The sequence below is a fragment of the Oryzias latipes genome, chromosome 3 (assembly GCF_002234675.1).
Source record: "Oryzias latipes chromosome 3, ASM223467v1".
Lineage (NCBI taxonomy): Eukaryota > Metazoa > Chordata > Actinopteri > Beloniformes > Adrianichthyidae > Oryzias > Oryzias latipes.
This window is the reverse complement of record NC_019861.2, coordinates 36,461,374-36,486,405: the sequence shown is the minus strand read 5'-3', so window position 1 is coordinate 36,486,405 and position 25,032 is coordinate 36,461,374. Positions and strand designations below refer to the sequence as shown.

At 42.6% G+C, this 25,032-nt stretch overlaps 1 protein-coding gene across 1 annotated transcript in view; it reads left to right on the top strand.

The window, feature by feature from the left end:
- LOC105358663 (anoctamin-9-like) overlaps positions 1-25,032 on the top strand; it is a 113,755-nt gene that overhangs the window by 26,840 nt on the left and 61,883 nt on the right. The window contains exons 6-9 of the mRNA XM_011494323.3: positions 6,100-6,204; positions 8,404-8,568; positions 8,694-8,730; positions 20,271-20,382. Of these exons, the coding sequence (XP_011492625.2) occupies positions 6,100-6,204; positions 8,404-8,568; positions 8,694-8,730; positions 20,271-20,382 (419 nt within the window). The remainder of the gene's footprint in view (positions 1-6,099; positions 6,205-8,403; positions 8,569-8,693; positions 8,731-20,270; positions 20,383-25,032) is intronic.

Sequence of the window (25,032 nt, the reverse complement as noted above, 5' to 3'; positions counted from 1 at the left end):
CAAATACATTCATTTCTCACATCTAAAGGGATTTCCCTGGATCTCAATACCATCGAGACCTGCCACCTGCTCCCCAGGAGAAAGGAGACGGATAAACCAGCGATCCTCATCAGGTTTGTGAATCACAAACACAAGCTAGCTCTGATGAATCTACGCAAAAATCTCAGAGGATCTACTGTTTATCTGAACGACCATCTGACTAGAAGGAATGCTGAAATCTCAAAACATGCACGGCTTCTCAGGAAGCGTAAGCAGATTGAGAACACTTGGGTTAAAGGCTGCAGGATTTATGTCAAACCACTCGGTCCAGAGGACCGGACCAAGGTTCTGGTCGTGAACACCATGAAGGACTTTGAGAAGTGCTTGATTACGGTTGTCTGAAACAACGTAGAGTAATAAACCAAAGAGCCAAATAATTTCAAGGAATATGACACCAGGAATCATCACTTTCTCCATCGTCTGACGTCACCTGAATAACAGCAGAGTTCTGACCTGCAGACAACTTGACCTCAACTTTCACCGCAGCTGATATCAGCTGAAGAAGGATATGGACCTGAATCTAATGTCTGCAGACATAACATCGAAGAGAACTATTAACTCTGTTTTGAACCCAGGAGATCAGCTGTTATCAGTAAAAGAAGAAATACCAACCTTGGATAATCGACAGTTATGGACCCTTTTTACTCTTCCCCTACAGCATTACTTTATTATTAAAAAATAAAAATAAAAATATATAAAAAGAGTAAAACAAATGATTAATCACTTTTGAAAATTGTTAAATTGATTGACTTTTGATGATATTACTTCACTAGCTCCTAAAATTGATAAATTGATTCAAAAATCTTTCCTAATGTAGCATAACTTTGCACATGTTTTTAACTTTTGATACTTGATGAAATTTTGCTATGAAAATTCCTGAAACAGTGTTGTGTCTATTTTACTGGTATAGTATTATTTTTTAAAGCATATGAATGATTTTTAAAAGTAACATAATTTGCATATATTTCAGATGCTGCATTTGCCATGTTAATTTCTAAAATAGTTATTTTTGACGTAGTACTTAAGTAATTCATCTTTGGCATGTGCCTTATTGATACCTTATGATTCTTAATTCTGTCTGATAAAACCTAGGAACCGGATATTGATAAATCATGTAATAAAATGGTTATAGTATAACGGGGTGGAATTATATAAGTTCGCTTCCTTCCACTCCCTTTCAAGCAATATTTATTAATTATGTCTAATTATCCTAAGTTTGATTAGTTACTGTATGAATGTATAACTGATGTTTATATTGCTTTTGTGTATAACTTCTATTTGATTGCTTGAAATAAACCATTTCAAATCAAAATCAAATCAATGTAAATTTGGCGAGCTGTTTTACGTACGTGCACATATTAAACTGCAACGTTATTGACGCACAGGTAGAGAAGAAGCGGAGTGACTTTTTAGCCAATCAGAATGCAGAACACAATGCACGATGCAAATCCGTGAAGTAGCGAAACCGTGAAAAGTAAACCGTGTTATAGCGAGGGATCACTGTATTGCCAAATCTTGTTGGATAATGCTAGAGTAAATTATGTTGAATAAGCGTCTGAGATTATTAAAAGAAAGTCTGTCTGGAACAAAACCTGTCTAATCTGCATCACTGTGCTTAGCCTATTTTCCAATATGTTAGCCAGAGATCTTTTGGTCTGAGTTTAACAATGAAATTAGTCCATATAAAGCTAGCTATAAAGTCTTTACCCTTCTTAGGGAGCATGATGATAGAAGCTTCATTAAGAGTTGTTGGTAGTTGTCCATCTTCGTATGTTTTGTTTTACATTTTTAGTAGACAGGATGTTAGTCTGAGTTTAAGGTGTTTATAGAACTCGTTGCCTAGTCCATCCGGGCCTGGGCTTTTTCCATTTTTCAGAAGACCAATGGCTTGTGTTATTTCTCCGCTTGTGAAGCTGGAATTGAGAACCTCACGATCCTGCTGGTCAAGCACAGGCAAATTACATTTATCTAAAAAAGTTTGCATGTCATTAGGTCCAGCAGTGATATGCTAAGTGTAAAGGGACTCATAAAACAGTTTAAAACAATTATTTCTGTCTTTATGGGATGTCATTAATAAGCCACTATTTGATCTAATTGTGTGGATTGTTATATCACTTTATATCACTGGTTGAATGGCAGAGTGCACGATTTTGTAGATTATAAAGAGTCAAAGTCCTGTTTTCTCAGAAAAGTAGACCAAAAAAAAGGGCTTATGGGTGACCAACGAGGACAATTTTAACATTAAACGCACACAATTTAAAAAGCTTCATTTTACAATTACACTCTGTGACAAAATATGCAGCATTGAAAAAAATAAAATTCCAAAAACAAAACAAGTTCTTTTTTACATAAAGGAAATACTTTTTCATAGTTCAGAATGCTATTTATTAAAATGCTCCGTCCTCTGAACACACAATGTATCGACCCCCCACACCTCCGCTCCGTGCTCACACACCCATATCCACCTGAACGCCTTCCTCCCCCTCTCTCGTGGCACGCGCCCAGCTCAGCACACACCCACTTTGGAGGCTACGCACCTTTCTGTGACCGACTCCATCTAGTGTTTAAACTGAGAAGTGCAACAGAGTTGAGCTCAAGCGGGCCATATTCAATTATATTTTCAAAATTTGCTGCAGGCCAATAAAAACAGACCCGCAGGCTGCAGTTTGGACACCCCTGCTGTAGGGTTTAGAGTTCGCCAAATGTTACAATACATTGGGGTTGACCATAAACGCTTTTGTTAGTTTGCTTGCTTTCGAATGTTATTTTACTAGTGCGCGATTTATCTAAGTATGGGTCCAAAACTTTAGATCACCTCTTTTAACTAGATTTGCATTAGGAATGTCAGGAAAAAACTAAATATTTTTTTGTAAAATATAGGATCATCAGTATTGGGCCATGTACATTCATTAAAGTAACCAACACATATCTCCCATTTTTGTCAGCTATAGTGGACAGCTGCTTAAAGGCCACCCCTTTCTCAATGAGGATGGCTACCCCTCTAGCTTTGGCAGGAAATGTTGAATGGAATACTTAATTTATCCATCTGCACCTTAGTTTATTGTGTGCTACATTTTTTAAGTGTCTCCTAAAAAACTATTATGTCTGCTTTAAGGCTTTTAAGGTGTGTTAGTACCTATCCCTTCTTGATGGGCTCGTTCACTCCTTTCCCATTCCAAGAACAGAATGTCACTACACCCCTCTTCTCATTTACATCTTTACTTTGCATAGATATATTTTAACATGGTTTTTCTTTTGATCATTTGTACAGCAACCCTCCCTCCCCATCTGTAATCCCCCCCCTAAATCCAAAGAACAACTAACTATAGAACATTGCATTTGGAAAAGGTAGATATCAACTTTCCCTAAAACTTCTAGGTACTTTAATAATAATAATTATAATAATTGATACATCATTTATCCCACAATGGGGAAATTCTTCTCCGCATTTGACCCATCCCCTGGGGAATGGTGATCTGCAGCCGAACTGCGCTCCGGAGGCAGTAGCGTTAAGAGCCTTGCCCAAGGGCCCTCACTGGGTGATGTTAATTGCTCGCCATTGATATGGTATCTTAACTTTCTTACATTCAGGATGCTCCACATCTAATTACACAATTATAAACACATCAAGCGACAAGCTGCTACATGTACATGAAATATGGAGGTGTATTTTTAAGCCAATAATAATTAATAACAAATCGGCCGTGGCAGCAGATAATCAGTATCTTTCCTAATCTTAGGCAGACAGGCTTGTCATCTCCAGGGCACTCTCTCAGAGCTCTGTGGGCGCGGTCCAGCAGTGGTGTGGTTTCCAATCCCAGTGTCTTCTGAAGGAGTTGGGCCACAAAATCCTTCAATCGTTGCCCATGTTCATTGCCTTCTTTCACACCTGCAATCCTTATGTTTTGTCTTTTGGAGCGGCCTTCTAGGTCCACGCATTTATCAGACAGTTGTTCCACTTGCTTAGTAAGGCGTTTAACTTGGGTCTGCAGATTCAGCAAATGTGTTGTCTGTATTCTCAGCTGAGTCCGACATTTTTCTCAGCTTGTCATCGTGATGGTCATATTGTTTTTCAATGCGGATATGGCAGCTGCATTTTTGGACGTCAATGTAGCTATTTCATCTCTGCAAGTATTACAAATATCAGTTGTTGCCTTGGTCAGGTCTGAACGCAGTTCTGCTATCGCTGCTAGCACTTGTCTGTTGCCTGCTTGTTGCTGCTCGGCCTCGCTATCCGGGTTTTCTGTGCGTTCTCCTCTGTTGGCTTTTTTCGCTGGTATTATAAGTTATATGAATAAAATCTTTTTTGCTTGAGAATTCGGTTGTTATAATGCAGCCTTGTCGCTTGAAGGGGTTGTATCGGAATTCTTGTTTTACTGTCTATCTGCGGAGCCACCGGCTAACACGTCCTCACGCTAGCATGGCGGATCCGGAAGTCGTCTTGGTAAAATTTTATCTGAGCTGGACATCTGGCATCATTTTTTGGCAACAAGTTGGTTTGTGTTTGAGATTCTCAGGATGAACTACAGGTGATCATCAGTGATACAACACCTGTCTGCTGTTTTTTTAGACATAATGTCTGAGAAAAGCTTCCAAGTCAGTCTAGACCAGGGGTCGGCAACCCATGGCTCCAGAGCCACATGTGGCTCTTTCATCCTTCTGTTGTGGCTCCCTGTGACTTTGGAAAATAATGAGTATTTTATAAAACTTCAAATTTATTTTATTGTTCATTTTTCATGGCATTTCAAAGGCGCTGCTGGCTCCGTGCGAGACACGTGCCACGTAAAAAACAGCTTCCTTGGTGGGCTCGTGTTTGTCGGGCGAGGGCTGCGGAGCTGATAGCAGGAGGAGACACGCGGGGCGGCTTCAATAAACACTCCGGGTCTGGAGTGATTTTCTGCCGGGGGCTTGGCGTGGTGCGGAACGGGGAGCGGCTTTCTGGTGACGGAGAGTTTGCGCCGGTGTTTTGGACTCCCGTGTGCGGTGATGTGTGTTTCAGAGCAGGGGAGCTCGTTGCGTCGGTCGCGATCGACCGGTCATCTTCGGGGACGTGGGGGAGATTGAAGGGGAAGAGAGTGCTTCTTGAAAATCCACCAGCCAATCAAAATCCTCACCGAAAAGTACGGGACATGACTGACATGCAGAATGGCCAATCGGACATCCTCTGACACATACGTCACTGCAGACGCGAGTTTAAATGCACTCAGCGCAAACTCTGGCTTCAGAACGTCTTTTTCTCCCCGCGGCACATCATATCCCCGGTAGAAGTCCAGCAACCGGAGTTTATTAAAGCCGCCCCGCGTTTCTCCTCCTGCTATAAGCTCTGCAGTTCTCGCCCGATAAATACGAGCTCATCAAGGAAGCTGTGAGGCACGCGCTTTATACTGTTGCGGAGTGTGTGTTTGTGCTGAGCGGCGCGCGTGTCACGAAGGAGGGGCGTGTGCAGGTGGAGATGGGGGTGTGAGCACGGAGCGGAGGTGTGTGCGTGAAATATATTGTGTTCGGAGGACGGAGCACTAAATTAGTAGTCGTCGTTCCCCATCAATACTGATCAATACGGAGCCAGCAGCGCCAAATGCCTCACAATATGCCACACTCCCCGCATTGCACCGTTACAGCAGAGCATGAATACGATGGTCGCTGCTTTCTGTCTTTGTAATAAAACACCTCATCTGTTAATACAAAAGTATCTTTATGTAAACTCACTGTGTAGTTTTTAATCATCAGTACATAAACAATAATGTTGAAATAAACATGTAACAAATAAACATGAAGATGAAAAGAAAGAAGTACTTTTTTATTTATCTTTTCTGGCCCGCAATCTACACTTATGTCCTTGAAAATCGATCGCGATCGACGTAATGAGCACCCTTGATATAATATATACATGCATAATATATATAATGATGTCAAAACGGGTTGTGGCTCCGGGTGCTTTTTTTTCGTTAGGGGCGGTCCCAAATGGCTCTATGAGTAAAAAAAGGTTGCCGACCCCTGGTCTAGACTTTCCTTCCACAGATGTGTTTTGTCTTTAACATCTGCATCAATCTGTGTCTTTAGGAGGAACTCATTTTGGAGCTCGTCAATGATCCAGAATACAAACCCAAAAAGCGCCATCATTCCTATGGATGGAACATGGTGCTCCTGGCTGGGGGTTCTCTCATGGTGAGTCCCACTTGCACACCGTCTGCACTAATCGACAACTCCACCACATATGAATGTATACAGACAGACAATCTTGTGGTTTTGCCATAAAATGGTTTTGTTTCAATTTGAAGCTCAAGTCTGTCCTGTTATTATTAAGATTTTGTCCACAAATGCACCTTTCTAAAAACTGGGACAAACAAGCTTAACAGTTATGGGAACATGTCCCCACCAAAAACGTTAAATAAAACATATTCCCCCACTTCAAACAGCACTAAGGTTAAATTCATTCAAACTAAAGTTTGAACTGACTCAAATAAGAACTATTTAGGCCATGCTAAGGCGCAGAGCTTCATGCTGAAGGCGAAGCGATTGAAAGATTGCTGAATTTGACTGCAAAGATTTTAATTCATTGACCTGATGGATCAGAGTGACGTGTACAAAGGTCTGAAAAAAAGACAGTTGTCATGGTGATGAGCGGTGAAACCCGTTTTTACTGCTGCATGTGTGAAAACAGAGATGCAGCACTGCAGTGCCAACTGTCATAACAAAAGAAATTAAGGATCTTTGGCACATTCAGGTGCCATTCCTCACCCTGTCACGCTGCCTTCATCATATTTTAATGTGATGCCCTCTCTAGACTGCATCTGAACCTAAATGTTTTCAAGACAAAATCATGTGAATTGGCAAGAAAGGACACGTTCCTTCAAATCCTCCCAATATCTCCAATCTTGATGGCACTCCTCTAGATCGGGTCACAGGGTATAAATATCTTAGAATCTGGCTAGACAACACTTTACCTATTTAGTCCACATTGACCATTTGCAGTCAAAGATTAAGTCAAAATTAGGATTTCTTTATAGAATGCGTTCCTCTCCCACTTACTCTACAAGGAAAACGTTGGTCCAAATGGCCATCCTTCCCTTGCTAGATTATGCTGATGTCATTTACAGATCAGCTAATAAACATTTGCTGAAAAAACTGGATTCTCTTTACCTTTCCTTCATTCGATTTACAAGAAACGCTTCATTAAAAACCCACAACTGTAACCTCTACTCTAATTGGGCCTCCTTATTAACTTGATGTAAAATCCACTGGTTGCTGTTAATTTACAAAACTCTCCTCCTTATTGAGCCAGCTTTTGCACATATATAATTTTGCATATACAAATGTAGAGCGGCCGCTCTGTAAAACTGATTCTACTAATGGTCTCTAAATCAAACTCCTCTCACGGTTCTTTATCCTTTCAGTCTGGAGAACCCAGAGACTGGAATAATTTACAAAAAGCACTTAGGTCCGACACTTTCATTTCAAAGACAGTTTTCAAAGGAATCTCAATGATCATTTTAAGGAGAAATGTTGCTGTAACTTATTTTTATCATTCTAATGATTTTTAATAATTGTATTATTTTAATTTTTTAATTATCTGTGTTATTGCTGTTTTGTCCTGATTTTTGTTCTATGCGTCTTCTGTAACTCGTCTTGCTTTTTGCCATGCCACAGTTGAAAATAAGATTTTTTTTTCTTAATCTGTCTTGCTTGGATACATACAGAGGGGTAAAATAAATAAATAAATTTTTATAATTAAACAATAAAGCGTTCCCACAAAATAATATTTCGTTCTAACGGAACAATGAATACGTGGGAACTGAATAATATTCTGATATATGTTTATCCTGTTGTCTTTGAATGCACCACAGTTACAGGGACACGTTGATTGGTTTTGAAAAAATAAAAAAAAACTTTCTTAGAATAACTTTTGAAGGGGAAATCCCCGAAGTAGGATTATAGATGTTTAAGTCTGTGAAACTCCTCTCTACACACTTTTCCTAGACACACATGAATATTTTCCCACCTTTTTCTCTTCTTTAAATTCTCAAAGTTCAAACCTTCATAAAAAAATTAGTCCAGTTTTATAGATCAAAAATGTTGTAGTGCTGAGCGTTTCAGTAGAGGACATGTGGTACAGAGTAGATTGTTGACTTGATCCTCAGCCAATCAGGATACAGAACAGGGTGTGATGCTTTGAAAAAAAAGAAGAGACTTATCGGACCACACCCGTCTCTCTGACCCTTCAATTATCTATAAAAAAAAGCAAAATAAATTATGGAAATTAAACTCACAACTACTTAATAACCCTGAGACATTTGCTAAGATAAAGGAGATTTACCTAGTTTTTGTGAGATTGTGAATTGTGATGATTCTACGGTTGTGTTGCAGATGCTGTTGATCATTGGAATTGTTCCTGCTCTTGTGGTGTTTCGAGTCACTGTTCGTCCCCTGCTGCTTAAAAGTAGTTGGCAGTTCATAGAAAAAAACGCCAACACTTTGGTTTCAATCCTGGGAGCTGTGCTGCATTACATCACCATCCAGATCATGAATAGGGTTTGTATCCACTCACAATCAGGTCAAACATTTCCTATCTTCAGTATAAAATTCAATGAATTGCCAATCGGATAGACTTGATATTTACCTTTTGTGGAGTTAAATTCTCTTATTGCTTCCTGCAGGTCAACAGATGGGTGTCACAAAAACTGTCTGAATTAGGTAAGATCCAACAGTTACATAACTTTTTTGGGGGGGCTATTTTGCAACAGTAATTGAGTTATTCAATTAAATTAAATGTTATTTATGTAGCCCAATATTACATCAATGGTCGTCTTAATGGGCTTCATACCGGTAATTATATAATAAACATAATATCATAAGGATCATGAATTCAATTGGTAAATTCTAAACTAACTAACTAAACAGACTAAATGTCCACATGAAGGAGGGATCCTCCCCCAGGACGGACAGGCGATGTACTGGAACTCTTAGAGATTTAGCTTATCTAATTCTACAACTACATGTTTAAATAGTCCAGCAGATGAGCTTCAGAGGCTTCTTAAGGTCCACAACCTAGTGCAGTGACGTACAATATTTTGCTCTCCATAAAAATATATTCTGTCAAAATTAGACAAATATGAAGATGCTGCAGAACAAAACAAAGCCTCAAAATATTAATAATCAGAAATAACAAATCAAATCTTTCCTTTTTCTTTTCTCAATTTTTTTTAGAGCTGGATTCTTGGCAACATTTTTATCAATAAGTTCATTTCTTTTTTTTTTTTTTTCTTTTTTTTTTTTTTTTTTTAAGCTTGTCCTGTCCAACAGCTGGGCAGACAGATGAGAGCTGAGGGCCTCTTGTGTTGGAGATATTTTTCTTTAACAAGAGGGGTTATTAATCTTCAGACAAACCAGAAGTATGTCTGAATAAACCCCTTTTGTAATTGAGGCCAAACTAGTACAAAAAGGGCGGGGCCTGTTCACACACACTCAAATATTATCAACACACCTGCTAGCTGCAAAAATGTCCACATGTCAACATGTACACAAAACAGATAGTGTTCACGAACGCCTACCTATGCATTTAAACCAACTAGTGTGAAATCTTTCATTCATTCAATAATTTAAACTATAAGTGCAAAGGTGAGCTAACACCTGTGCTCAGGTGAGTGTTTATGTTCTTCTAAAATGGATGGTGGAATGTGAAAAGAAGGAGGAGGAGCGCCCAGCCAACCCCACACCCAGACCCCCGCCGCAGCAGCAGCGGCAGCCGTAATTCCCCCAACGCCACACGGGAACAGGCAGGGAACAACCGCCCCCCGGGCGACCAAGACCGCCACCCAGGCCAGGGCCAGCAGGACCGCCGCGAGGCCCCCAGAGCCAGAGAGCAGGGGAGCGCGGAGGGAAAGAGAGCGCCGCCCCAGCCCAGCCAGGAAAGCAGCCCCCCCGCCGCGCCGGAAGAGCCCAACGCAGGGCCCCACCGGAGAAGGACGCCCACACCCCCAGACGAGCACCCCACCACCACCCAGGAGTTCCGGGCATCCCCCCGCCCCAACCCCAGGTACGAGCCAGGACCCCCCAAGGGAGACCCGCTCCGCACTCCAGGCAGCCACCCACCCGGCCCACGGTGGGTCCAGGTAGGAGCAAGGCAGGGGCCCGCCGCCCCCGCCCAGGAGGGGGGAACCCCGGGGAAAAAAGGGTGGCCCACAAGGGGTGTTATAAATATGGCCCGACCAGGCTCGGCCATGTTGGAAGTTTGGCGGGGCCCAGCGCTCAGGGGCAAGGAGCAGGACCCACCCCCCAGGGACACGGACACCCCCTGCTCAGGTGTAATATGAACCCCCCCACCGTGCGGAGAGAGCGCCGCCGGGCCCAGGGAGCCGGCACCCAAGGGACACGGCCGCCATCGCCAAGGGGCCCGCACCCCCCACCAGGGAAGGGGTAGGGGAAAAATGGACCCAGGTCCCACCTTCCTTGTAAAATGTGTGTGCGTGTATGTGTGTGTGTTTATGTTGGAATGTATATATTGAAGGGGGAGGGGTGTGTGTACTAAGGGGGGTGCAGTTAAAATTGGCGAGTAGGGCAGTAAGGGGACATCTCCTGATTACTCACAGTGATGTCCCCTCACCCTCCCCACCAAGAGGCCCTAAATGTCTAAGGTGCAGTTAAAATTGGCGGGTAGGGTGCCAGGAGGACATCTGCTGCTTGCTTGCAGTGATTTCCAAGCACCCCCCCTACCAAGGACCCTACATGTCTAAGGTGCAAATAAAACCGAAAGAAGGGGGGCCCACTCCATACGGCAACCATAGGAGGGGGGCCACTGCCAAGTACCCCCCCCCCCAAGGCGCATAGCAGGCTAGACCCCCCACCCCCTCACCCTAATATGAGGTTATATGAGGAAGGGGGTAAGTTGGGGACAGCTGGTAGACTGGTCAAACAACCGTCCCCCAGCCCCCCCCCAGCAAAGGGGCCAGGGCCACCCAGCCCAGGGGCCCCACCCCCGGAGGCGCCGACACCCCAGGCACGGCACCACCCACCCCACACGGAGAGAGAGGAGCCAGTAAGCGTCGCCCCCCCCCGGAGCAAGCCCAGGCCCCCACCCCCAGACGCCGGCCCTAGAGGAGCACTGGTCAGGCCTTGACGGGACCGAGGAGGCCAACCGGCCGAGGCAACCACTGATTGCCTCAGCGGAGACCCCGACCCGCTAGCCCCCCCGACCCGTACCAATAATGGGCCCCCCCTCCCCCCCAGAACGCCCCCCCCACAGGACAGGGCCGACAAGCCCCCCACCCCACCCCAGACCCCGCAGCCGAAGCGGGTGACACCCAGAGCGACCGGGGGCCCCGAGAGGGTTGTCCCGTCCCAGAGCCAGGGAAGGGCCGATCCCAGCCCCAGGTGCAGATGGGCAGCCCACCCGGCGCCGCTGGGCCCCCCCCCGAGCAGGGCCCCCCGCCAACCCCCCCCAGCACAGGCAAAGGGACCACCCCCCCAAGCCAAGCCAGACCACCACCCCACCACCCCACCACGCACCCCCACACCCAAGCCCAGAGGACCACGCAGCGCCCCAGCCCGCCCCACCCAGGCACCGGACCCGACCCCCCGACCAACGGAGCCCCCCACCGCCCCCGCCAGGCACCGGAAGCCCCGGCCCCCACCCCAAACCACGGCAGAAGGGCAAGGAGCAGCGACGACCAAGCCCCCCACCCCCTAAGTCATGGAGTCAACCACAGGAGACCAGAGAGACTGAATTCTTTCAAAGTTACTTGAGCTTTGGGCTGACATTTTTTCCAAGCTGATATGATCAAACAGCAGATTTCTGTGTTGACTTATGTTTATATTTTTCTTGTTTTTCCAATTTATTAAAATAGTTTTTTTGGCAATACAAAGAGTTATGAAAATGATTGATGCTAATCCTTCTTCTATATCGATGGCACTCATGTCACCAAGCACACAAAGTGACAGTGAAGCCGTGATTGAAACCTTAAGCCAGACTGATAGATCGGCACATACCTGCTGCCAGAGAGCCTGGACAGGAGTGCAGAACCATAGTGCATGCATGTAGCTGTCGGGTAGATTATTATCACAGTGCTGACAAATGTCTGAGTTACTGAGACCCATCTTGAACATCCTCTGTCCAGTGTAGTAAATTCTGTGAAGAGTTTTGAGATGGATTAGCTGCAGATTTGGACTTTTTGTCAGTTTAAAGGTGTTTAGACATAGTTCTGACCAGAAGCTTTCATCTGTGCTGATGCTCAAATCTGCATCCCATTTTTTTGTTGGAAGGGCAATATTGTTATCTAAATTACATAAAAGTTTGTATATTTTGGAGAGAGTTCTACTCATTGAAAAATTAATCAGAGTGGTAACTACATCTGGTAGCTTTAAATCGTCGTCTTTAAATTTATACTTTTTAGTAATACTTGATTTAAGTTGCTGATATTCCAAGAAGTTATTTATTCCATATTTGTCTTGAATTTCCTGGGGAGTTATGAATCTTCTATCAATAATTACGTGCTCTAGTTGTTTTATGCCCCCTGCTTGCCAAGCTGGGAAGTGAATCATTTTTTTGTTAATAAGGATGTCCGGGTTGTTCCAGATGGGTGTCATTTTGCACGGTTGAATTGATGATTTTGATATTTTGAGAAATTCCCACCAGGCTGTTAAAGTGGTATTTATATTAATGCTTTTGAAACAATCCTGTTTTTTAACTGTTTGGCTAATAAATGGTAGCTGTGACAGGTTGATCTTCCCACATAACGCCTGTTCCAAGTCTAACCATGAGTTGGTTTCTGGATTATTTTTTAACCATTTTAAGATATATTGTAATCTATTAGCAAGAAAGTATTTGTGGAAGTTAGGTAATTCTAATCCTCCACAGCTTTTTGCAGATTTTAAAGTTTTTAGACTTAAGGCCTGTTCACACCGGGACGAATTTCGCCGGCGATTTTCGCCGACGTTTAACGCCTCGTGACTAAACAAAGGGCACCAATGAGAGTGTGCACACCGACGCGAAAAAACGCCACGCGTCAAAGCGTCAAAAAAAAAAAACGCCTCGGGTTCGTTTTTTCTACTCGACCAATGAGAATGGCGCTTTTGCACACGTGCCTGGAGCTTCTGAAGTTACAGTAAAACACAACTTGGGGGCGCTCAAACACAAAACTGCCTTGCTGAGCACACATACCAGCGAAGAAGATAGACGCCAAGTAGCGTCTACACTGCCGCGAAGAAATAATGATGGACATTCTAAAATATCCCCGAACCAAGCACCAGTTGGAGCTACTGGTGCTTGAAATATTCATGTTTTCTTTGTTTGATTCTGACAATCGCGTAAATACTTGCTCTCTTCTTCTGAGTTAAAAGCGACTTTAAGAAGCGTAAAGTTGCGCAGCGTCACCTTGTGTACAGGAGCATTTCTGTTTACATTAAGCGCCATCTAATGTCAGGGAATGAAATTGCATGGTCGCTCGGCTCATCGTCAGGGAAAATCGCCTGGGTGTGAACACAAAAAACGTGGCGAAAAACGCTGGCGAATAACGCCTGGCGAATATTCGTCCCGGTGTGTACGGGCCTTAATTCTTGCAGGTTTGTTGTTCCATAGAAAGCTTGATATGGATGAGTCTAATGTTTTGAACCATTTTAATGGCGGTTGTGTGGGAATCATTGAGAAGAGATAATTAACCTTGGGTAAGATTTTCATTTTAACCGTGGCTACCTTGCCCATAAGGGACAGAGGCAGGTTGGTCCAGCGTGTTAGATCGTCCTGTATGCTTTTCAGTAATGGGGTGTGGTTTAGCTGCACCAGTTCTGATAGTTTGGGGGAAAAGTAGATACCTAGATATTTGATATTTCCTGTTTTAACTGGAATTGTGAGTCTTTGTTCCATATTCCTGTTGAGTGGTAATAAAACAGACTTATTCCAATTAATGGAATAGTCTGATATGGAGGAGAATTCATTTATGATCATTGCTGTTTCATTTACAGAATGTAAATTCCTTAAAAACAGTAATATGTCATCCGCATAAAGACTAATTTTATGATGGCTGTGTTTGGTTTTTATTCCTATAATGCTCTCATTCTGTCTTATTGCTGCAGCTAAAGGCTCAATGAATATAGCAAAAAGAGAAGGAGAGAGTGGGCAGCCCTGTCTGGTTCCTCTTCCAAGAAAAAACCTGTTTGAAGTCTGTTTATTAGTTCTAACTGATGCATTGGGGTTGTGATATAATATTTTGATCCAATTGATGAATGTTTCTCCAAAACCAAACTTATGGAGGGCGGCAATAAGGAACTTCCAATTTACTCTGTCAAAGGCTTTTTCAGCATCCAGTGATAGTACCGTCATTTCCTGGTTTTCAATGGTGGCAAAGTCTATTATATTAACTAGTCTACGGACATTATCATCAGAGTGTCTGCCTTTGATGAATCCAGTCTGGTCGAAGTGAATTATGTGAGGAGTGATTTTTTCTATTCTCTGTGCTAGTGCTTTGCAGATAATTTTTACATCTGCATTGATTAGAGAAATAGGGCGATAGCTTGAAGGACTAGTGGGATCTTTGTCTGGCTTTAGAAGAAAAATTATGTTGGCTGAGTTCATGTTAGGTGGCATTGATTGGCTCTCATTAATAGATGTGACCGTTTTATAAAATGTTGGTGCCAGTTGTTCCCAGAATTCTTTATAAAACTCAGCAGGAAAGCCGTCAGGCCCTGGTGCTTTACCATTAGGCATAAGTGACAGAGCTTCATGAAGTTCAGACAACGAGAGCGGAGAATCTAAGTTTGTGATTTGATCCTCATTTAGCCTGGGTAGGTTTACATTATTAAGAAATGAGTCAATACTTTGTTCTGACGGATTGATCTGCGGTGTGTACAAGTTTTTATAAAAGTTTTCAAATGCGTTATTAATCTTGACCGGGTCATGAGTGACATTTCCTGTTTGGTCCGTAATAGAGGTGATTGATGATTTTTCTCTGTTAATTTTAAGCTGATTAGCCAGAAATTTGCCAGATTTATTAGAGTTTTCAAATCTTTCAAGTCGTAGCCTTTGTATTTGAAATTGTGTTCGTTTATTAATGATGTCATTTAACTGCAGCTTTAAATTTTTCAGATCTCCCAGAATGTGTTCCTGTGCAGAAGCAGCATAAGCAGTCTCCAGGGTTTTGATTTTATTTTCTAATTCTAATAAATCTGCTTTCTCTTTGCGTTTTTTGTGCGTTGAATAAGAAATGATTTTCCCTCTCATGACTGCCTTTGCTGTTTCCCAAAGAACGCACGGTGGGATGTCTGGAGTATTGTTGAAGTCTAAGAAGGTTGCCCACTCTTTTTTAAAGAATTCAAGAAATTCCTGGTCCTTTAACAGAGACGTATTAAACCTCCAGGTTGTACCAGAGGGTGTGGATATTTCCCTAGAAATGTTTACAGAGACTGGTGCATGATCACTGATAATAATTGGATGGATATTGGAGCTTTGAATATTTTTTAAAAGAGAGTTACTGATTAATAAATAGCCTAAACAGGAGTGTGAGTGGTGAACTGGAGAAAAAAAGGTGAACCCTTTAGTGCTTGGGTTCATTTCAATAAGTTCATTTCTGCTGGTGTGTCATGTCCTGTGTCTTTGTGAAACGGATCAGAGGGATTCGATTTTGTTAAAAACCTGTTATTTTGAATATCGTTTTTAGATCTTTTAAAACATTAAAAACTAAATCATAGAACTCATCAATGGGATTACTCCAAAAATTTTTGGTATTTGACTAATTTTTTGCTACACCAACGGTAAAAATCCTCCAAAAAAAACTAAATCCATTAATAAACAAATAATCTATTGTTTATTTATGATCTCCAAAAGTGCAGTTGTTTTGCTGCATTACCTGCTGTCCTCATGTCAAATACTGACACCAACTAAACAACAGGCAGACGTAAAAAATACATTTACCATATTTCACTACCATAGGGCGCACCGGGTCATTGGGCGCGGTCTCAGTTTTGGGGGATTTACGGAGGAACAGGCATGTTAACGCCCCGTTCAGACCCTCAGAGCCTCCAGAGTGGGTTAATAAAAGAATCAGTCTCTGGTCTTTTAGAGGAAACCTTTTTTTTTACTGTTCTCCCTAACTGGGTAGCACAAACTGAATGCTCACACACTCACTTGCGCTCAGCACCTGACCTATGAAGGTAAATATGCTCCAAAAAGAACGCACTTGTAGATTTTATGTGAGAACTTGTAAAATAGAATGTGAGAACTTGCACACCAAAAATCTGCATCTGTGTGTAAAAGTAATTTGTAATGAGCATTTACCTTCATACTGACCCCCTCCTTGTCCTTCTGTAGCTCTGCTTTCCTCTTTCCTACACGCGGGCTAGTGAAGAGACGGCTTAAGCAAACACTTAGTGTGTGTTTAAAAAATGCAGGTGGAGCAAATGTAAGTTAGTTTCTGATTTATTTTTAATTTTTTCAGTCATATAACAGCATCTAAAAATCCATCAATCCGCGTAGCTTTTAGCTGCAGTTTAAACAGGGCTTCAGCCATTTTGTATACAATGTTGAGGGGACCTGGGACTTAGCCCCGCCCATGGCCACTAAGACTCATGGGAAGTGTTTTTGACTGAAACCTGGCAACGGAATTCTGACTACTCGTCTCTTATCGAACTTTTCCCGGCTGGGTACTCCTTCATCGGTCGGCCCCGGCCATCGGGACGTGGAGGGGGCGTGGCTGCGGTCTTCCGGATGCATCTCGTTTGTCGCTCCTCGAACATCGGACAGTTTTCATCGTTCGAGCTGCAGCTGATCAAAGTTGGAGACAAGACGCCTCTACATTGTGCCATTGTCTACCACCCACCTGGACCAAACAGTCTGTTTTTAACCCTTGTGCTATCCTAGGCCATTTAAGATTGGGAGTTGGGTCATCTAGACCCACTAGACAGTACTCTGAACCTTTTTTCTTCAATGATTTGTGATCTTCACTGGTGCCTCCACATTTATTTCTGATCACTGTATTTTTTTTAACTTGTCTTTCCCTCTGTTGCTGCAGCCTGCGCGCAGAGAAATTCGTTCTCGCTTCCTAAACTCCTCCTCAGCTGATGTGTTTTTTGAAGCTTTTTCTATCTATCTATCTGTATACCCAGGCTATGTCCCACCAAGGTGGGGTAGCCTAGACAGGGCACACCATTTTAACTCCCTCCTTCTCTTCCCCAAACCCTCCTCCTTCAGTGTGTGTGCGTGTGTGTGTGCGTGTGTGAGACTGGTCTAAGGCCTGGTCTAAGCCACACCACACTGCACCAGGGTCAACTGCACAGCCCAGTGTGGGCACCTCCACAGCAGGGCCTCAGCCAAGGCTGCTTTCCCCTTGCCGCTTCATCCCAAGACCAGACCTCTACCACACCCATCCATTCATTCATACACAAACTCTCTCCACCCATCCCTGTCCTGAGCAGCCTCTCTCCCCTGCACCACAGTCATCCCTCTTGCATTTAGCGCTCTTTTTACACCCTCTGTCCATCCCATTCGTGGTCTTCCTCTCATTCTCACTCCACTCACATCAGATTCGTACACCCTTTTCACCAAACGCTCCCTTTCCATTCTTTCAACATGTCCAAACCATCCCAGTGCCTTTTGCTCTGCTCTATACACCAACTCTCGCATCACACCAGTTCTCTCTCGGATAACTTCATTTCTCACATGATCCATACGCGTCACACCACACATTCTCCTCAAACATCTGATCTCAACTACATTCAGCTTCCTCTTTTCCACCACTTTCAGACTCCATGTTTCAGCCCCATATAACGCTGCAGGCACCACCATACCCTCATACAATCTCCTTTTTGCATCCTTTCCCAGTGAACTACATTCAAACACTCTCTTCATTCCCCCCCATATCTTTCGTACTTCGTTCATTCTAAACTCTACCTCTCCCCCTATTCCACCATCCACACAGACACACGACCACAAATACTGAAAACACTCTACCTCCTCCAACAACTCCCCATTTAATGCCCCATTCAATCTAGGTTCACCCTTTAACCTCGTACACCTCATCACCTTACTCTTTTCCACATTCACTCTCAACTTCCTTCTGTCGCACACCCTTCCCAACTCCTCAACCAGACGTGCCAAGTTCTCTTCTGAGTCAGCCACTAGTGCAGTATCATCTGCAAACAGCAACTGATTCACATTCACACTCACAGTATTTATCATGCTCACACCCGTACCCGACACCCTTTCATTCACCTCTTTTACCACACCATCCATATACACGTTAAACAACCACGGAGACATCACGCATCCCTGACGCAGACCAACCCTCACAGGAAACCACTCACCCATGCTATTTCCCATTCTCACACACGCTCTACTGTTTCTATAAAAACTCTTCACACCCTCCAACAATCTACCATCAATACCATACATACTCAACACAACCCACAACGCCTCTCTATCAATCCTATCATACGCCTTCTCTAAATCCATGAATGCCCAAAGCACCTCCCTCCCCTTAGCCAAAAACTTTTCACACACCTGTCTCACAACAAACACCTGATCCACACACCCTCTACCTCTCCTGAAACCACACTGCTCTTCACCAATCATACACTCAGTCCCCTCCACTACCCTATTAATCAGCACTCTCCCATACACTTTGCCTACAACACTCAACAGACTAATACCCCTAAGATTACCACATTCATACTTATCACCCTTACCCTTGTACAGGGGAACCACACACGCACTCATCCAATCAAGCGGCACCTGCCCACTTGCAAAACACACATTCAACAATCTCACCAACCACTCAATCACGATCGCTCCACCACACTTCAGGCATTCCACAGCACACCCATCCACACCTGCAGCCTTTCCTACTTTCAACTTTCCCACAGCTTGCTCAACTTCCCCTCCCGTAATCAACGCTTCATTCAACTCTTCTGCAGCCCCCTACCGGCCACCTCCGTGAAATATTTCTGGAGGCGCCACTGACTGTAAACTAAAGCTAGGACCTGCTTGACTTTCCCTGCATGGGTTTTGGACCAGCACTAACCCTAAGGGAGGCTCAGAGGAGAGTTTTACACTGCTGCTCTGTGTCCGGGTCTCGTCTCTGGGTTGTCAGGTGTTGGTCTCCCGTCCGGCCTTCGCAGATTCAGATGGTTCAGGACATCCAAAAATGAAATGTGCAGTTGGGAAACGAAAAGACACACAAGAGTCTGCATGAATTTTCAAACCTTTTGCAAAAGGGGAGAGGTGGAAAAACACGACCTGTTAAGCTCTGTGGCTGTCCGCTCTCTCTGTCCTCAAGGCAAAAAGGCTTTTTTATTATTCAGTAAGGGAAGATGAAAACATACAAAATACGTCATTAGAATGATGTGTTTTTGTCTAGTCTGCATTGCAGGTGTTGTGGCTCCATAAACACTCCAGTACAAGAGACCACAAGTCAAAAACAGGCCTACTGGTGACCTCGTCACATATTATCTGCTACTGAGGGCAGGAATCAAGCATATTTCTGCAGTACAATATACATGCATATATAGAATCCATTAAATGCATAATAACAAGAACATAGAAAATATAATAAAACCCCTGTAATGCATAATGAAAAGATCATAAAAAATATTATGGAACCCCTGTTCACCTCTACACAGGTTACAGGACTAAGGCTAGCAGAAATGTTCCTAAAAGGAACAACACCGTGGCTATAGAAGAGCCAATGACCAGAGTTGATAGTTCAGCGGGTGTGTCCCTGAGAAAAGACAAGAAGAGGTAGCAGCCATGCTAAGTGCTAAGCTAAGGCTAGCAGTTTTTAGCCAAGAAGAAGCAATTACGTTGCAAGCTTAGTAGCATGGACAGCAAGCGCTTAACACAGTATTTTATTCACTAGTATACAAAAGATATTTTCTAAAGAATATGAATGTGAACAGTGAATATGAATGTGAACCAGATAGCACTTAAGTTAGGTAAGAGGTCGACGACCGATCAAGCACTGTACTACGCTCACCCGCATATGGCCTCACAGGAAGTTAGATGCCTTCCTTTGACCTCATTAAAGTGTCAGTACGACATCAAGAAAAGGGCACCAAATTAAGGTTTAGGGCCTAAAAAAAGGTTTTGTGAAGCAAGATGTTTACTGGAGCAGTTACAGGGCAAAGTGAGGGGCTAGGCTGGGTGCTGTGGGAAGCAGTAAACAGTGAGAGTTGCTCAATACCACTTACAGCTTTAATTATCTTTTATTTTCAGATCATCAGACTGTTTTTCAATTTTTTCCTTTATTTTCCAGGCAAATCAAAGTCCCGTTCTGACAGAGAGAATACCTTCACCATCATGATGTTCACCTTCCAGTTCTTCACCTTGTTCTCCTCTCTCTTTTACATTGCCTTCTTCCTCGGCAGGTATGACTCCGCCTTTTGATGTCATCATAGTCAGAGGATAACATCATTAACAAAACCAATACCCTGAACCAGTGATTACTATTTTTTTACCGAAATAAAAATAAGATAATTTTTAGCCCTTTAATAACAAAAATGTTGTTGCATGGTGACACTTAATAACACACGCTCCTTGACTTACCATAACTCTTTAACTGTTTACACCAGGGGTGCTCACACTTTTTTGGCGTGTGAGCAACTTTTGAATCGACAATATCAATCTATCTATCTATCTATCTATCTATCTATCTATCTATCTATCTATCTATCTATCTATCTATCTCTCTATCTTTCTCTCTATCTCTATCTCTATCTATCTATCTATCTATCTATCTATCTATCTATCTCTATCTCTATCTCTCTATCTATCTATCTCTCTCTCTCTCTATCTATATCTCTATCTCTATCTCTATCTCTATCTATCTAATTCTATTATAAAATGTTTGTTAGTTATGATTATTAGTTACATGTTTATTTGAACATTATTGTTTATGTACTGATGACATCCAGAATTTGCGCTCAGTGAATTTAAACACGCATCTGCAGTGACGGCGTATTAGAAGACGTCCGACTGGGCGTTCTGCATGTCAATAAAGTCCTGTACTTCTCAGTGAGGATTTTGATTGGCTGGTGGATTTTTAAGAAGTAAAATTTTTCTTTTAAATCTTTGCTGGCCTGCGATCTGCTTTCATGTCCCTGAAGGTCGATCGCGATCGACGTAATGAGCAGCCCTGGTTTACACGATCAGCATGTATCAGGTGATTCTGGTGTGAAGAAAAAGCGGCTGTTTATATTGGCTTTGCACCTATATGCAACACAGTTCACATACTAATGTGAAGTGTGGCTAACAGTGCAAAGCTGCCTTTGTCTAAAGTAGTCAAAGGAATGTAAATATAGGCGCTAAAGCTCTGGTTGAACTTGTCTTGTAATACAAAAAAAAATGTTGAATCCCATCTGCAGAAACGTTACAAATTTCAAAAACTAACTAACCTCAAAATTAGTTTAGAAAAATGAGATCTTTGCACAGAACAGAACTAAAATATTTTTAAAAAATTGGATAGTAGATGATCAAAAATTATTTAGTAAAATTTAACAAAATGAAAATAAAATATATTAAAATAATTTCCTAAATGTGTAAAAAAAACAAAGAAACAACAAACAATTGGCAATGTTTAAAAATGAAATCTAAGGATTAAAAAATGTGTATATGTTACCGACACCAGGAGTGGCGTCAAAGCAACAAAATAGATTTTCTGTTGAGAACAGAAGAAAATGCCACAGCAATGAACACAGGATGCTTCTCTGTCGTCGTCCAGATTGCGTCTGTTTATTTACAGTCACTTAACATAAAACCCTTTGTTCATATGCACCCAGTTTTCATTCAGCATTTTCAAAACTGCAGTCTTTATACAATCATTACATACCAGTTCAATATTAAATAAAATCTTTCAATTCTCCAGGTGTATTATCTCTAATCTTTACATAAACATATATACAAATACACCTTATCAGCCAGTGTCTGACCATTGAGTCCCATCATTTTATGATGCACAAAATTAGAAGCAACATTCTGCATTCAATAACATTAACATGTTCAGTCTGGACAGCTTAAATCAATTTCAATATAATACTTTTCTGATTTAAACTCAATAAATATTCTTCACATAAACTCAAACCACATCAAAATCCTTGAAAAACTGTGTTTTAACATTTTGCCTGCAAGTTCTTACACGGGGCATATTGTTAGCAAAAGACGTTGTTAGCAAAACACGGTGCCTGCCAGGCAGCGCTCAGGGCAAAGACGCGCCAGAATCACAGTGTAACGGTTTCGCAGCGGCAGTTAAGCCAGATGTCTTTCAAGTTGCCGTCCGCTCCGTAAAGTTTCTTTATATTTCCCTTTTTCTTTCAAAGTACTCATAAATAATATATACTAATTTTATGTCAAATCAAGTGATCAAAAGAACATATTTATGGTACACCAACCTGTTGAGAACAGAAGAAAATGCCACAGCAATGAACACAGGATGCTTCTCTGTCGTCGTCCAGATTGCGTCTGAGGTGCTCATGCACAAACCCACCGTCAGAAACAACCCAGCACACAACTGTCCGCATCAGTTTTGTTCCTTCCGTTCTGCATTTGTTAAATTCCAAAATTAAACATAAGACAAAATTGTGCGTTTCACATTTAATAAAAAATATATATATATTTTTTAGATACTTAAATTTAAGTTGTGCATTTAAAACCAACAGGCTTATTTTTGTGTTTACCACACACTCCCCTACAAACAAAAGTGGCTCCCGACACTTGCACATGGCCTCAACTTGGATTAACTTTTTTTTTCAAAACTCTTTAGAACCATGAAACATTCAAAATAAAAAAAAACCATGTATATTCAAACTAAAAGCAGTAGACTGGATGGTAAAACGTTGGGTATGTTTGTGAGGTGAAAGTACTAGGCTGAACTGAATAGAAATGTGTTTGTGGGAAATGGTAATTGTAGGGTGTTAGTTGAGTTGCTACTGCATTGATGACAGCACAAGGTTGATAGGATGGCTGGCCAAGGGTGTTGTAGGTGAATATCTGACCAGGGCGCCTATTTCTGGTAGATTTCCTCAAGACGGGTGATGAGTGACTTTGGATATCTTCTTCCTCATCGATCTGAGGAACATTGTCATCTTGTTGCAAAGGCTGGTCTATGAATGGCAGACTTTCATTCTGCCTCGTCTGTTCTCCTACAGTGAAACTATTCCTCTCAGATACAAGTTCAGCTGGTTCCGATTCTTCAAAGTCAGCGTTATCATTTTCACACAATATTGGTTCATTATAGTAAGCTGGTTGATCAACCAAACAATCAGCTATCCTCTGTGTTTCCCTTGGAAATCTCAGCCAGTAAGTCGGTTCCTCTTCTTCCTCATCAGACTCATTTGAGTTATGTGACTGGAACTGTGTTGGTGTTAACAAGAGCCTTTTTGACCTTTTCGCCTTAGCATGGGCTTTTTGTGGTGGTGGTTGTTCAAAAGGTAAGTCGTTCACCTGGAGCAACAGATTTCGGTGTAGAGTTCGAATGGGATGGCTGTTTGTTTCAGGACTTACTTTATAGACTGGGTTGTCACCTAGTTGTTCTCTGACAACATAAATGGTCTTCTCCCAGTAGGGCTTCAACTTACATGGTCCTCCACGTTGTGCTACATTGCGTACAAGTACTCTGTCCCCTGGCTGAAGAGTAACACCTCTATTTTTCTTGTCATAATAGCGCTTTCCTTTGGCACTCGATTGTTGGCTATTAGTGCTGGCTATTTTATATGCTTCAATCATCTTCTCTGCCCACTTGTCTGCATAGTCTGTGCCTGTTTGGGCTTTGTCTTCTCCAACCAATCCAAAAATGAGGTCCACTGGGAGTCGAGGGTGTCGGCCGTAAAGCAGATAGTATGGGGAGAACCCTGTTGATTCATGTTTGGAGCAATTGTATGCATGCACAATGTGGGGTAAGTGATCTTTCCAATTTTCTTTTTCTTTCTCACCCAGTGTGCGGAGCATCTGCAATAAAGTTCGATTAAACCTCTCAGCAGGATTACCCTGGGGGTGGTAAGGTGAGGTTCTTGAGTGGTTCACACCAGCAAACTGTCTGAGAGTTCTATAGAGTTCATTCTCAAACTCTCTACCCTGGTCATGGTGGAGTTTATGTGGATATCCAAAACGGGGGACAAAGTCATTGAAAATCTTGTCGGCAGCAGTTCTCCCAGCCTTGTTTTTAGTGGGATAGGCTTGGGCAAACCTGGTGAAATGATCAACTACTACCAGGACATACTCATATCCGCCTCGACTGGCCTCTAAGTGTAGAAAATCAATACACACTAGCTCTAGTGGCGAGCTAGATGTGATGCTCCCCATGGGTGCTCTTTCAGGGACAGCGGGTTTCTTCTGTTTAATGCAGCGACATCTGCGAGTTACATAATCTTCCACATCCCTTTTCATAAATGGCCAGAAGAATCGCTCTCTTACCAGGCTTAAAACCCTCTCTACGCCAATATGTCCCATATTGTCGTGCAAGTGTGTCAGTGCAACCTGCTTGTAGGTGTCTGGCAACACTAACTGTTTCCGTCCTTGGGTTTTCCTGTACAACAGATCATTTTCCACATGGAGCTTGCTCCACTCTCTAGAGAGCTTTCTTGTGTTTGTGTCCAAAGATCTGCGTTTTTCCTCTGTTAGTTCGGTGAAATTTTTCTTCAACTCCAGAATCTTTCTGATTACAGGGTCCCTCTGTTGTTCTCTCACCAGTTCCTCATGGTCTATCACAGGAAAAGACTTTGTGTGAGTTGGTTGTTCGGATGTGATGCTAAGGGAGGCCACCCATGCCACATCATTCTGCTGGGCTGTCCTGCTACCATCCCAGCTGGCACCCACTGCCTCCTCAGAAAGTCTCTCCGAACACTGACTCATATAGGTGTTAATATCTAGAGGACAGCGTGAGAGAACATCAGCATCAACATTCAGCTTTCCTAGTTTGTAGCGTATGTCAAAGTTAAAATCTGCTAATTGCCCCACCCACCTATGACCAACTGCATTAAGTTTGGCGGTGCCCATCACATATGTCAAAGGGTTGTTGTCAGTAT